The following is a 12,892-nucleotide window of genomic DNA, read 5'->3' as shown; positions in this document are numbered from 1 at the left end:
GTGGCTCTGATGCCTGCCGCCCCCTCACCCTCCTTGTACCTGGCAATTGGCTTAAATGGCAGAGCCCATTCACCAATGGCAAAATGCCAGCAGCCCCTCTCAAACTGGCCCCCCAGAGGTCATTAGTTATTTGAATTCACTGACCACCTCCAGGTGGGCAGCAGGTTGGCAACATAGCCCATAGCATAGCCCAGGGACTGCAAGAGGATCCCTTTTGCCATGGCTCCAGCATTTTAGGAGGAATCCACCTCCCAGCTTGTCACCCACAAATTCTGCTCAATGTAGCCTATCCCAAATCTTAAATCTGTGTTCAATCAAGTAAGGGTGTATATTGGGATAATCTTGCAAAACCCATCTTTTTTTAGCTTTTTTCCTCTCGAGCAAAAGTAGTATTTGCTAAATGCTCTCTCAGAAAGAAATAATTTCACCTTTCTTACTATTACAATAGTAGTTGCACCTCATTTAACATACCAAATACATGTTACATTAAAGACAGCCTCAATATGATTAAAAGAGATGCATTATAATGTCTTGCATTATATATTGTTGGATTGATCACTCCACACTATAAACAGGACATTTAGCACAATAAATGTTCTCTTAAATATTTATGAATATTATTGGACTTCACCTGTACTGAGAAATGTATGGATATATTTTACATCCCCTTGTCATTTTCTATTTGCATGAAGAGCGCAGGTGTAGAAGGGTTCAAAAAGCCTGACTTTTGACTATTCAAAACCCATTCACTTGCACAGCATTAAAATTGAGCCCATGCATCATGTCTGCCTCGAAATTCTGGAGATTGGAGCTCAATTTCATTCTTTTCCACCATTATGCATCACTACCTATTTTAGCATCAGTTCCTCTTAACGTGCATTAGCTCTCAGTTCTTTCCACTCTGGGGCCTGGTTTAATGTCCTGCCCATGTTGATGGGATGAAAGTCTCCAGTGTCTGTTGGCTGCAAGGGTCCCATATAATAATGGTAAGCCTTCTTGTAATCAGTCCCTAGTGAATGTGGATCCATTCACTAATTTGAGCTAAATTGGACATTTCAAGGTGGAAATAGGTTTTCGGTTGTGGTTTGGAATGAGCAACTTCAATAGGAAAAAAAAAAGTGCAGTGTAAAATGGGCTGCTGATTTGCTGTCACTCATTTTATACTCCAACCAAAGAAGAATTTCACCCCACCCTTCATTCCTTATTTAAGATGGAAAAGATAAATGAGAGCAGTAGAAAGGTACAATTAGGTAAGCGTCTGTGAATGGAAATATTTCCTTCATGGACTATGCTATAGTGAAATGCTCAGCACTGTTTATGCAAAAGTTTATGATTTTGTTACACACGGATTGTGGAGGCAATCTTTTACCATGTGGGAAAGTGTAAAGTGAGTTTAACTTCACATTGAGTGTGATTGATAGCATTAGGTCCCAAACTGGTAAGTTTTCCATTTCCTCGTGCCGACATCTTGAGGATAAAAATTCACCCCAAAATGTTTCCTTAAATCTACACACTAAACTTGTTTGATAGCTATTTAGCATAACTGGAGGTTATTTCAATGCCATGCAACATCTGGAAAAAATGACTGCAGTAGAAATGTCAAACCGCTTTTAGGGATCATACAGAAAAGCCTTGTAGGCACAGAGATCAAAACAAATGGAAAAACTTTACTACTGGAGGGTAGAAAACAAATTAATAAAAATTATTAAAATTTTGTTTAGTTGCCCCACAATTTTAAAAATAATTGTGATATTCTTAAATAATTTTGCAGAACAACCATCTTTACCATCAGAATAGGGGATCTCCAATATTTAAATAGCATTGGGGAAAATTTTGTCTTAGAGGCATTAGCACTGGATGAGCCAATTGTTATGTCTCACTTGATATTTTTATTTAGTTCTACTGAACTCAGTGGGATGAAACATCAGATTGTAATATTACAGGCAGCCTAAACCATAATTATCATTAACACCACCACTCAAGAAGATTTTCTACCCCTATCTTTAATCTCCCAAGCTGAAGGAAATATCACATCAGATGCTGTAGCTATTGTGAAATTATTTCCTTTTTCTTTCCTTCTGGAACAGTTCACTTTTTTTACTGCAGTAAAGATAAAAGCCAATGCTAAATTCTAGGGCTTTTTTTCTGAAAGTTTTTTGGCTTATTCTAAATAATTCAGGAGCACACAGATCTGGGCAGATGCTTTGAATTGACAATTCCAAAATTTCGTGCTGTAAGAGATACAGACATCAAATGTTCACATAGCTTAAATAGGAGGATTTGTTTTACCCTGTGGTATGGATGTAGGAGGATAACTGGCATCAGACAGCTGATAAGGAGACAACGCTGGCATTGCTGTAGGTGGGAATCCTCCAGGGATCAGGTGATTAAATGCCAATAGTTGATTGGCTCCTGCTTGTTTCCTCCAACGAGCACGGCGATTGCTGAACCAAACCTAATAAATTAAACAGGATCACTTCCAGGACAGTTTTAATTGAATTGAATTTATTTTAGCACAATTATCACTATAATTAAAGTATGAATAATAAAATGAAAATAAACGAGGATGAGCAGAGTAATTCATAGCTCATGTGCAAAAAAAACGCCCACTAAAAAGTGAAATATTCCAATATACTAATTCAATTTTGAAATATGTTTACTTAAGACTGCATTGAGCCTATTGAAAATTAACATGATGTAACTCAAAATACTGTAATTGAGCCAAATATATATTCGTATACCGGTATTAGTGATGCATTGAAGATTTACATGATTAGGCAATTATTTGCAGCAATCCTGATGGCAAAGATTATAGAAATTAAGCTATCAAAAATGATCTAAAACTCTCCAGGATGACGCCAAAGTAAATGCCAAGTGCAAAAGTCTCCTCTATCTTTACCCAAATATTGCTGCAATCAGTGACCATAGGGCATGCTCAGACTCACTAGGAATTAGGAATTTTCAAGGAAGTAAGACTTCCAATAATCTGGTATAAATCTGGGCATGTTCCAGTTCATGTGAAGGTGTCTGTACAGAACCTGAACACTTCCTGAACAAATCCAACATCTATTCCTTTTATTTTCAAAAAGATGTACAGCTCCTAATTTATTTTTGCACAAATGATAATTGTGTGGAATTAAACATGTCCAGGTTCTTAAGCAGTTAACTGTCATCAGGTGTTTTATTGCAGTACAGATGTTTTGGGATAACGGTCTCGATCTAAAAGGAGCAAAGAACCATCATATAGCTGTCATTTTTTTAAAGTGTTAAAATTTATTACAAGAAATAAAAGTTGGCAGACTTAGTATTCCTACTGTTTGAGAAAAGTTAAATTCCCAACACTGAACCATCGTGAAGAAGTCACTGATTGACTTAAATCTGTCATTCATGCTGGGTTTAGTAAAAGATCCATATGTTAGTTGTTCTGGGGAATTTAGCAGGGAAGTAGATCACAGCAAGCCACATAAAAGATGATAGGCCTCATGAGACCAAATGAAGCTGTGAGGAATGCAGAGAAGTCACAGGGTTAAAGCTACATTGTGGCAGCTGCTGCATTAATGTGGCTCCTGCATGCACTGAAGGGCAAGTACTTAGAAAGTGTTAGTACTCATACTTCACTCACAATCACTCCTGGAGCTCTGAAAGTTGAATGTTTGTGTAGATAATAAAGATTTTGATGGTGAACAGCAATTACATTATGTGTTGCAGCTCTTGTTATTTTCCAGCACTCCTTTGTGAAGTTAGACAAATGCCCGAACACATGTGAGATAATACATCTATAGAGAGAGGCAAATACCCTAAATTACTTTACCCAGCCCCATAACCACAGCACTTTTCCTTCCTTGTCATGTGATCCCACAGATAGCCCTCTAGTGTCTCAGCAGAGCAGCCAGAATGTTGGATATTGCTTTAGTGTTGGAATTGGTGGACTATTCAATTTGGGATTATTGCAGTTGAGTCTGACAGGGTTCTTATCTGATGCTCATTCATGCACATTTTCTAACTGAGTGCCAGGATAATGATTGAGAATAGAAGCCTGGTTAATTGCTCCTCCTTTTAACCAAACGGCTTTGAGGTCCATTTGTAGTTTCTAACCAAGGTCAACAAAATATGGGGATCGAACCTGACACCATTCCGGTCCATATTAATTAGGATCTTCTTAGGGAGTGCACGAAAAGCCTTCAGGGCAGCTATCCAAAATTATTAATGTTTAATGTCATCGGGGTGATGAGGTACAGTCCAAGAGGAAACAAGTCATTGACTCTTGTTCATTATTACTGACTTGCTTAATTTTCAAGATCAGCCATGCCATTAGGGAGAAATAGTGATCCCTACTTTGATATGGAGCCTAGGTTCAGCAGGCAGTGAGTGGAAGGCATGACCATTTTAATGGCTAGGCTTCACTTAAAAATATTTGATAGAAGCGCTGTCCATGCTTTCCCAAATCTGAAATGCAACTTACTGATTTGGCATGGTGGACTCGTGAGAAATCCATCAACTCAGTCACTGAGACAGATCTGGGGAATTCTGCACTATAGGTGAGATCCAGGCTGCTTCAGAAGGGGCAAGGAGTGATGATAATTGAATAAGTAAGCAGGCAAGAAAATTTTTGTTGTACAGCTAAATGTTATTACATTTAGGTTGGTCTTGGAAAATGCACCTGAAAGAATGTAGCAGCCATTTCATCTCCAGAAATCCCTTCAAGGCTGCTTCCTAATCTTGCAAATGGAAGGTGCAAATGCAATGTAACTACCCTTCAAAATTGTTGTAGGATGTTATGTACGTCATATGATACCAGTTTACAGATAGCAGTGAGATAGCCTCAATGTTGTGCTTTGGGTGGAGAAATATTCTTACTACTCCCAGCTTTCTACTCTTGGGCCCCTGCAGATAGACTGTCCTAAAAAGACTTCAGCACAATCCCCGCATCTAACTTGCTTGGGTCACCCCTCCACTGGTGGATCCAACAAGAGGCCAGAAATGGTCTCCCACTTCATTTGAAGGCTATTGCTGGGCTTGTGCTTGAGAGAATGCAAATCCAGTGATGCTGAATTTCAGAAGTACTAAGAATCCTGGAGGACTGGGAACACATAACTGCCACTGCAGTTTCTGCCTCCCCTTTCTCTTTCCTAGGCAAAATGAACAGGAAAATCTTTGATATTTTCAGGAAAAGAGATGGAGAGTGGAAATAGAGCAAAAGGCTCCAGAGGAGGAAATTGGCAATGACACAGACAGAGACAGCATGACATTGTTCTCCTATAGTATTGAAGTTCTAATTGTCATGGGATCATTTCCAACTCGCTGCTGGAGCAATGTGGAAAGCAAAATTGGATGATTTCTACAATGATAGTTGCAACTTAAAAATTATCCCCTATAAGTTTTGGGCAATATGAGTGAACAACTTTCATTCTACATTAATATATTGTGAAATAATGCTCTGATACTTCAAATTTGTTCCCATGTAAAAGGGTAGTTAAGAACAATAATCCATAACATAAATTGTCTGCGAGTAGGTTAAATCTGTGCTATAACGAGTAGATATTAATGTGCAGTAATTTCTCCAGTTCAGATCGTAACCCACATTATTAGTAGAGCAGTTTCATTTATGTCGTTGATAAGGCCTAATGATAAATGCTCTTGGCTACGTTTATCAGCAGCAAAGAAGCCACTCTATGATTACTGTGTACTCATCTACACTCAGTCACACACTTAATATCATTTCATTTTAGGTACTGTGTGCATCTGAGCACAGGTGTATATATCAGATCAATCTGCTTTAAAATGCTTGAAAGCTCCAAACTTATTACATTGCATCCAAAAAATCTTAATAAACAGGGGATTGGTTTATCACAGAGCACTGTGTTCAGTAATGCAATAAATCAGTGTATTTATTAAATCAGCCCGAGATTTTTGAAATCCAACAAAAGTACTTCTAAATACATTCAATGAACTAAACTGACTAAACTGGATTTTTCATATAATGAACAAATCAAATTTGTTTTGAAATAATGCCTTCTGTGAAATTTCACAAATGATTAGTGTTTAGAATTTAGTATTGCTCTTTGGAGCATAGTGCACAGATAATGTACATTTTCAGCTGACAAACCATTGTGTTACCTGTACTCGTGCCTCTGTGAGTTTAGCTCTCTGTGCAAGTTCCTCTCGAGTGTAAATGTCTGGATAGTGAGTTCTCTCAAATGCTCTTTCTAATTCCTCCAGCTGCTCTGCTGTAAATGTTGTGCGGCTACGACGCTGTTTCCTCTTTAGAGGGAGGTCAGGCTCCGAGTCGATATCTGATGCCTCGTCTGAATTATTTGCTGTGAGAAACAAGTTAAATTAATGATCTGTAGTACAGAGACATGTGACAACAATTTCACAGTTGGGTTAATTCACAAAAGCAAATGTTTATAGCCTGATTTGTGTTTGCATGCAGGCCCTTCACAAGATGTCCATTCACAAATGAATTTGTACATCATATACGCTTTGAGTTGTAGCAGAAAGGAAGTGTGCCACCAATGGCAAAACATCCATGAGCAAGAATTTTGCTTTAGGTAACTTCATTGCATGCGCATTGTGCCTCTCATAATCTCAGTGTATTCCAGAATACTTTATGACTAATGAAATAATGTAGTCATTACTGTAATGTAGAAAAGGCAGTAGCCAATTCAATCACAACAAGTTCCCAAAATCTGCTTTTTAAGTTTACTTATCAGTGTCACAAGTAGACTTACATTAACACTGCAATGAAGCCACTGTGAAAAACCCCTAGATGCCACACTCCAGTACCTGTGCAGGTACACAGAGGAAGAATTTAGCATGGCGAATGCACCTAACCAACACATCTTTGGACTTTAGGATGAAACCCCCGTAGACATGGGGAGAACATGCAAACTCCGCACAGACAGTGACCCAAGCCAGGAATCGAGCCTGGGTCCCTGGCACTGTGAGGCAGCAGTGCTAACCACTGTGCCACCATGCCATCCTATTGATTGAGGAATAAATATTTGTCAGGACACAGGGAAGAAATCACATTTTCTTAAAAAAAAGCCATGAAATCTTGTACATCTACTTGAGAATGTAGACAAAGCTTTCCTTTGATGTCAATCTGAAAAATGGCATCTTCTCTCCGTACAGCTATCCTTCATTTTGCACACCTGATGTGTTCCAAAAAAGCACGTTGAGGGAAAACGTGAATTTCCTGCCTCATATAATATTTTATGTATTGACTTAATGTATTTTACAACTATGAGGTTTGTGAGATTATTATATGTTGGAACTGTAGCTTTAAATTTAAGGTAATTGAAGGAATAATCTGTTCTGAAGTCTGCTTGACTGTAAACCTGGATAGTTTGATAATCAAAAATCAAAAGAAGGCTTAGATTGTTCCACTGAGAAGGAGGTGCAATATAGTTACATTTGCAGGCAATAGCAACTGTCTCTGGGTTTGCAATGAGTACTTTCAATCTCCCAGAGTTTCAGAACGGTGATGAAGGTAACATTTTGTGCTATAGGCGGCCCATTCACTTCTAAAAGGAAATAGAGTTGGGATTAAGGATAGCTAATTAGCATTTCTTAATGTGTTTCGCATTGTCATGGGGAAGAAGGCAGAGGAAGCTATTTTAGAGATCAGATTACAGGCTCCCCTACAAATCAATGAAAATTTCAGCCATCAGAAGTTCTGCATGGTCAGCAGAGGGACCACTGGGCTTTGTGAGCTTCCACAGCTGGATGTGGGAGGGAGACGGTCATTAGTCAAAGAGGTGCAACTAGTAGCCTTTTGCAGAGTCTGGGAGATTTTGTTCCAGCATGGCTAGTGTTGAGGTGGGAAGGAGAATCATCAGAACAGGCTTTACTGTTGGTGAAGGATTTAAGAAACTCTGAAAACTGAGAAAGGTACTTGGAGATGTCACTCAAAGTGGGGATGTGGGAATGCATTGGAAGTTGGGAGCAACTGTGGACCATTTGTTATGATGATCAAACACATTTCTTGACCCATGCAGAATAACCATGATAAACTGAAACCTGAGGACAGGTGGGTGGCAGTACTATTCAGGAAAGTTCCCGAAAAGCTCAGAACAGAGAATTTTCATATTGCACAGGAGTGCCAACCTAGATTATCTGATAAAATGTTTGCAATAGCCTTCATTCCACAACCTACTAGCTCGAGTGCCATTGCTGACATTCTCTGTACTCTGTAATTAAAGGAAAATATCAATCCCAGAATTACTGAAGTAGTCTGATGCAAAAAGCCTCTGTAAACCCAGAAGCATGTGATGTGTTAAAAGTAATTTTATATCAGCAAGCTTTAGAAAACTTGCTTTATGAAAAAATTATTTTTGTTCCCTGTATACTATACCGTCAATAAAATGTGGGTCCTTTGTGTAAACAGGGACTGAGCAGTCCAACACTAATCCCACCTGTCAATGAAAATACTTTAACAGAGATGGTCAATTCCAGGAAGGTGTGCTTTGTAAGTCTCGCCAACTGACCTCTGCTCTTTGACCCCTGGCTCTAGGAACCACAGTTTTAGTGGAGTAAGGATACAAGTTAAATCTTCACAGAATTGACTTCCACAGTAACATTCAGAACGCATTTTACAGTCACTCAGTCTGGGCATTTCTGCCTGTATACAATAACACTTCAACATTATGTATGAACAATAAAATGAACTATGATTTTATGCTGAACATCTTTCTTAGCTGATGGTAATTCTAATGAGATATAATTTTAATTAATGCAATGAAAAATAAAGATGACATTTTGTGCCAGTAATGGAAGCACATTATTCGAAATGAAATTTTAACGGACTCCACAGAAGATTAAATTCAAACCACAGCAATGGCTTTAACTAAGACTCCCAACCCAACAGTTTCATTTTAGCAGTTGCTGAAGGGCTGCTGTATGATTGCACCTTTTCTACAAATTCAATCTCAGTCAAACTATCTTCACAAGTGTGTACTAACTCACTTGCCCAGATTTACATGAAAGGAAGTAACAAGATCAATTGAGCAGCAGTTCTCCTGAATTAGAATTATAAACTTTTCAAGTTGCTTTATCAAAGTTCTGCCAGGTCACCAGGCTTTATGCTGTATCGGTTACCCATTGCCAAACTTTCATTGACACTGTGTAAGTGGCCCTATAATGGTGAACGTCACTGAGATGGTGCATGGAAATAACTGCATTGCAAAGAAATGGAGAAATTTGTGGCAGGAAACGTGGGGTCAGATCTTACAGTTGGTACTCCTGTCCAGTCAAGCTTTCAATACCCTTGTCCTTATCATCATCATCAAAGTATCCCAGCAAGGATTTTCCTCCCTCCTGATCCTCCTCCTCAGCATTATCATCACTGTCCTTCTCTTCTTCATCTTCTGCCTCCTGTTGCTTTGATGGACCTCAAGGCAATTGAGGGCATAAACTAAGAATATATGAGCATAACCTCCTTGGGAAAAGGAAAACAGAGAAGGGTAGGGAAGCATTTGCCTATGCGTTGTTCCATAAATTGCCATGGCTACTCTGCAAATGTTCACACACTTATCTGATACCTATGCTATATGACCACTCCCACTATGTTTCACAATGAGAGCAGAGTGCTCTTAGATGGAGATAACTTGCACTTATACAGTGCTATTTATGACCTCAGGACATCACAAAGCCCTTTGAAGCCAATGATGTACTTCTGAAGTCTCTACTGTAATGTAAGAAAATATGGCAGATGTTTCTCACAAAGCAAGCTCCCATTAACATCCAAAGTATATATAATTAGATAAGCTATTTTAGTAATAGTATTTGAGGATATATATTGACCAGAAAATTGCTCCCTCAATACCATGCTAAAATATCAGAAATATAATGGCTCATCTACTTTTGAGTGAAAAAACCTATGGCCAGGATGTGATGAGCCATTCAAATGTCTGTTGACTTTGGGTGAACCAGAAGATCTTACTGGTGGAAGAGGCCGGTGAATCCCAGCCTATAATTTATTTTTGGGATGCTCATAGATTTCACTATGGGTTGATTTCTAGTAAAGCATCTAGTTCTCAATAAATGATCAGGTGACCAAGTTGCCTGGGAGATAAATAATAGAACATCAAAGGGTCAACAAGAAGTTAACTATAGAGTTGAGTAGATTATGAGTGACTCTGGTCTGGAGCAGTATTTTTAGATCAATCTGGCTGCACAGCAAGGAACATATATTTCCTGCAGAATTCATTTGAAATTTGGTGCATTGGCTTAAAGAGCTTAAACTTCTTGTTAACTAAAGGATTCATGACAATGATTTGGATGTCTAAGAATATACGTAATAGAACAGAGAATATAGAAGGTGGCAAGCATCTAACCCCAGGTAGAGCAGAAACGGTGATAAGAATGAGAAAGGAGGTGGTCATTCAGGATTGACAGTGTTGTACTAAATGTGTGCAGTATTCCAAACAAGGTAAATGAGGTTGTTGTGCACACTGAAATTGGCTGGTATGATGTTTTAAACATCACAGAGACGTGGCTGCGAGGAGATTCCAAGGATATGTGTCCTATGGGAAGGACAGGCGGATGGGCAAATGGGGTGGGGTTGCATTGTTAGTAAAGAATGAAGTTAAATCAATCGCAAGAAGCAGTATAGGATCAGAAAGCATAGAATCTCTGTGGGTAGAGTTGAGGAATTGCAAAGGTAAAAAAACCTTGATGGGAATTATGTACAGGTCCCCTAGCAGTAGTCAGGATGTGGGGCAGAAAATAAATCAGGCAACATAAAAAATGCAATATTACAATAATCATGGGGTACTTCAATATGTAGATGGACTGGGAAAATCAGGAAGGTAGTGGATCCCAAGAAAAGGAATTTGTGGAATATCTAAGACTTTTTTTGGAGCGGCTTGTGACAGAGTCTACTAGGGAACAGGCAATTCTGGATTTGGTGATGTGTAATGAGGCAGACTTGATTAGGGAACTTAAGGTGAAAGAACCCTGAGGGATCAGTGACCACAATACGATAGAGTTTACCCTGTAGTTTGAGGGGGAGAAGCTGGAATCAGATTTAGTGGATTATAATTAAATAAGGGTAACTACAAAGACATGAGGGAGGAGCTGGCCAGAGTAGATTGGAAAGGGAGCCTAGTAGGGAAGACAGCAGAACAGCAATAGCTAGAGTTTTTGAGAGTTATTTGGGAGGCATAACAGAAGTTCATCCCAAGGAGGAGAAAACATGCTAAAGGGGAAGACAAGGCATCCATGACTGCTGAGGGAAGTCTAGGACAGCATAAAAGCAAAAGAAAAAGCGTACATTCTAGGACAGCATAAAAGTAAAAGAAAAAGCGTACAAAGTGACAAGGATTAGTGGGAAGTGAGAGGATTGGGAAGCTTTAAAAGTGAGCAGAGAACAACTAAAAAAGCAATAAGATGGGAGAACATGAAATATGAGTATAAGCTAGCTAATAATATAAAAGAAGATAGAACTTTTTTTCAATATATGAAAGGTAAGAGATTGGGCCACTGGAAAATGAGGCTGGAGAAGTAACAATAGGAAACAAAGCAATAGCAGAGGAACTGAATAGTTACATCAGTCTTCATAGTGAAAGTCACCAGTGGGATGTCAGAGCTCCAGGATAGTCTGGGGGGACAGGTGAGTGTAATGGCCATCACGAAGGAGAAAATCCAGGGGAATCTGAAAGGTCTGAAAATGGATAATTCACCTGGACCAGATGGATTACACACTAGGGTTCTAAAAGAGATAGCTGAGGAAATTGTGGAGGCATTGGTGTTGATCTTTCAGGAATTACTGGAGGCAGGGAGGGTACTAGAGGAGTAGAAAGTACCTAATGTAACATCACTGTTTAAGAAGGGTGGGGGGCAGCAGACGGGAAATCATAGGCCAGTTAGCCTGACTTTGGTCATTGGCAAGAATTTTGAGTCCATTATTAAAGATGAGATTGCAGAGTACTTGGAAGTGCATGAGAAAATAAGACTGAGTCAGCATGGCTTTGTCAAGGGGAGGTCATGTCTGGCAAATCTGTTACAGTTCTTTGAGGAAGTAACAAGGAAGTTAGATAAAGGAAACCCAATGGACGTGATTTATTTAGATTTCCAGAAGGCCTTTGACAAGGTCCCGCATAGCAGGCTGTTAAATAAGTTAAGTACCCATGACGTTAAGGGTAAGATCCTGGCATGAATAGAGGATTGGCTGACTGGCAAAAGGCAGAGAGTGGGGATAAAGGAGTCTTTTTCAGGATGGCAGCTAGTGACTAGTGGTGTGCCTCAGTGCTGGGACCACAACTTTTCACAATATACATTAACGATTCGGAGAAAGGAACTGAAGGCACTATTGCTAAGTTTGCAGATGACACAAAGATATATAGAGGGACAGCTGGTATTGAGGAAGCAGGGGGGCTGCAGAAGGACTTGGACAGATTAAGACAGTGGGAAAAGAAGTGGCAGATGGAATACAATGTGGAAAAGTATGAGGTCATGCACTTTGGAAGGAGAAATGGAGGCATAGACTATTTTCTAAATGGGAAAATGCTTAGGAAATCAGAAGCACAAAGGGACTTGGGGGTCATTGTTCAAGATTTTCTTAGGGCTAATGTGCAGATTCAGTCGGCAGTTAGGAAGGCAAATGCAATGTTAACATTCATGTCACAAGGACTGGAATACAAGAACAGAGACGTACTTCTGAGGCTGTATAAGGCTCTGGTCAGACCCCATTTGGAGTATTGTGAGCAGTTTTGGGCCCTGTAACTAAGGAAGGGTGTCCTGGCCTTGGAAAGGATCCAGAGGAGGTTCACAAGAATGATCCCTGAAATGAAGAGCTCGTCGTATGAGGAACGGTTAAGGACTCTGGGTCTGTACTCACTGGAGGTTTGAAGGATGAGGGCGGATCTTATTGAAACTTACAGGATACTGT

General features: G+C 39.4%; 1 protein-coding gene across 5 annotated transcripts in view; it reads right to left on the bottom strand.

Annotated features, from left to right (window-relative positions):
• LOC145341454 (paired box protein Pax-3-like) overlaps positions 1-12,892 on the bottom strand; it is an 88,630-nt gene that overhangs the window by 29,806 nt on the left and 45,932 nt on the right. For all 5 annotated transcript variants that reach the window (XM_080186412.1, XM_080186411.1, XM_080186410.1 and 2 more), the window contains 2 exons: positions 6,118-6,317; positions 2,290-2,455 (listed from right to left, as the gene is read on the bottom strand). In XM_080186412.1, coding sequence (XP_080042538.1) covers positions 2,290-2,455; positions 6,118-6,317 — 366 coding nt within the window. The remainder of the gene's footprint in view (positions 1-2,289; positions 2,456-6,117; positions 6,318-12,892) is intronic.

This window comes from Carcharhinus amblyrhynchos, chromosome 3 (genome assembly GCF_965287045.1).
Source record: "Carcharhinus amblyrhynchos chromosome 3, sCarAmb.v2.hapA, whole genome shotgun sequence".
In the NCBI taxonomy this organism is placed as follows: domain Eukaryota; kingdom Metazoa; phylum Chordata; class Chondrichthyes; order Carcharhiniformes; family Carcharhinidae; genus Carcharhinus; species Carcharhinus amblyrhynchos.
Note: the sequence above shows the minus strand (reverse complement) of the source record. Positions and strands in the feature narration are given on the sequence as shown.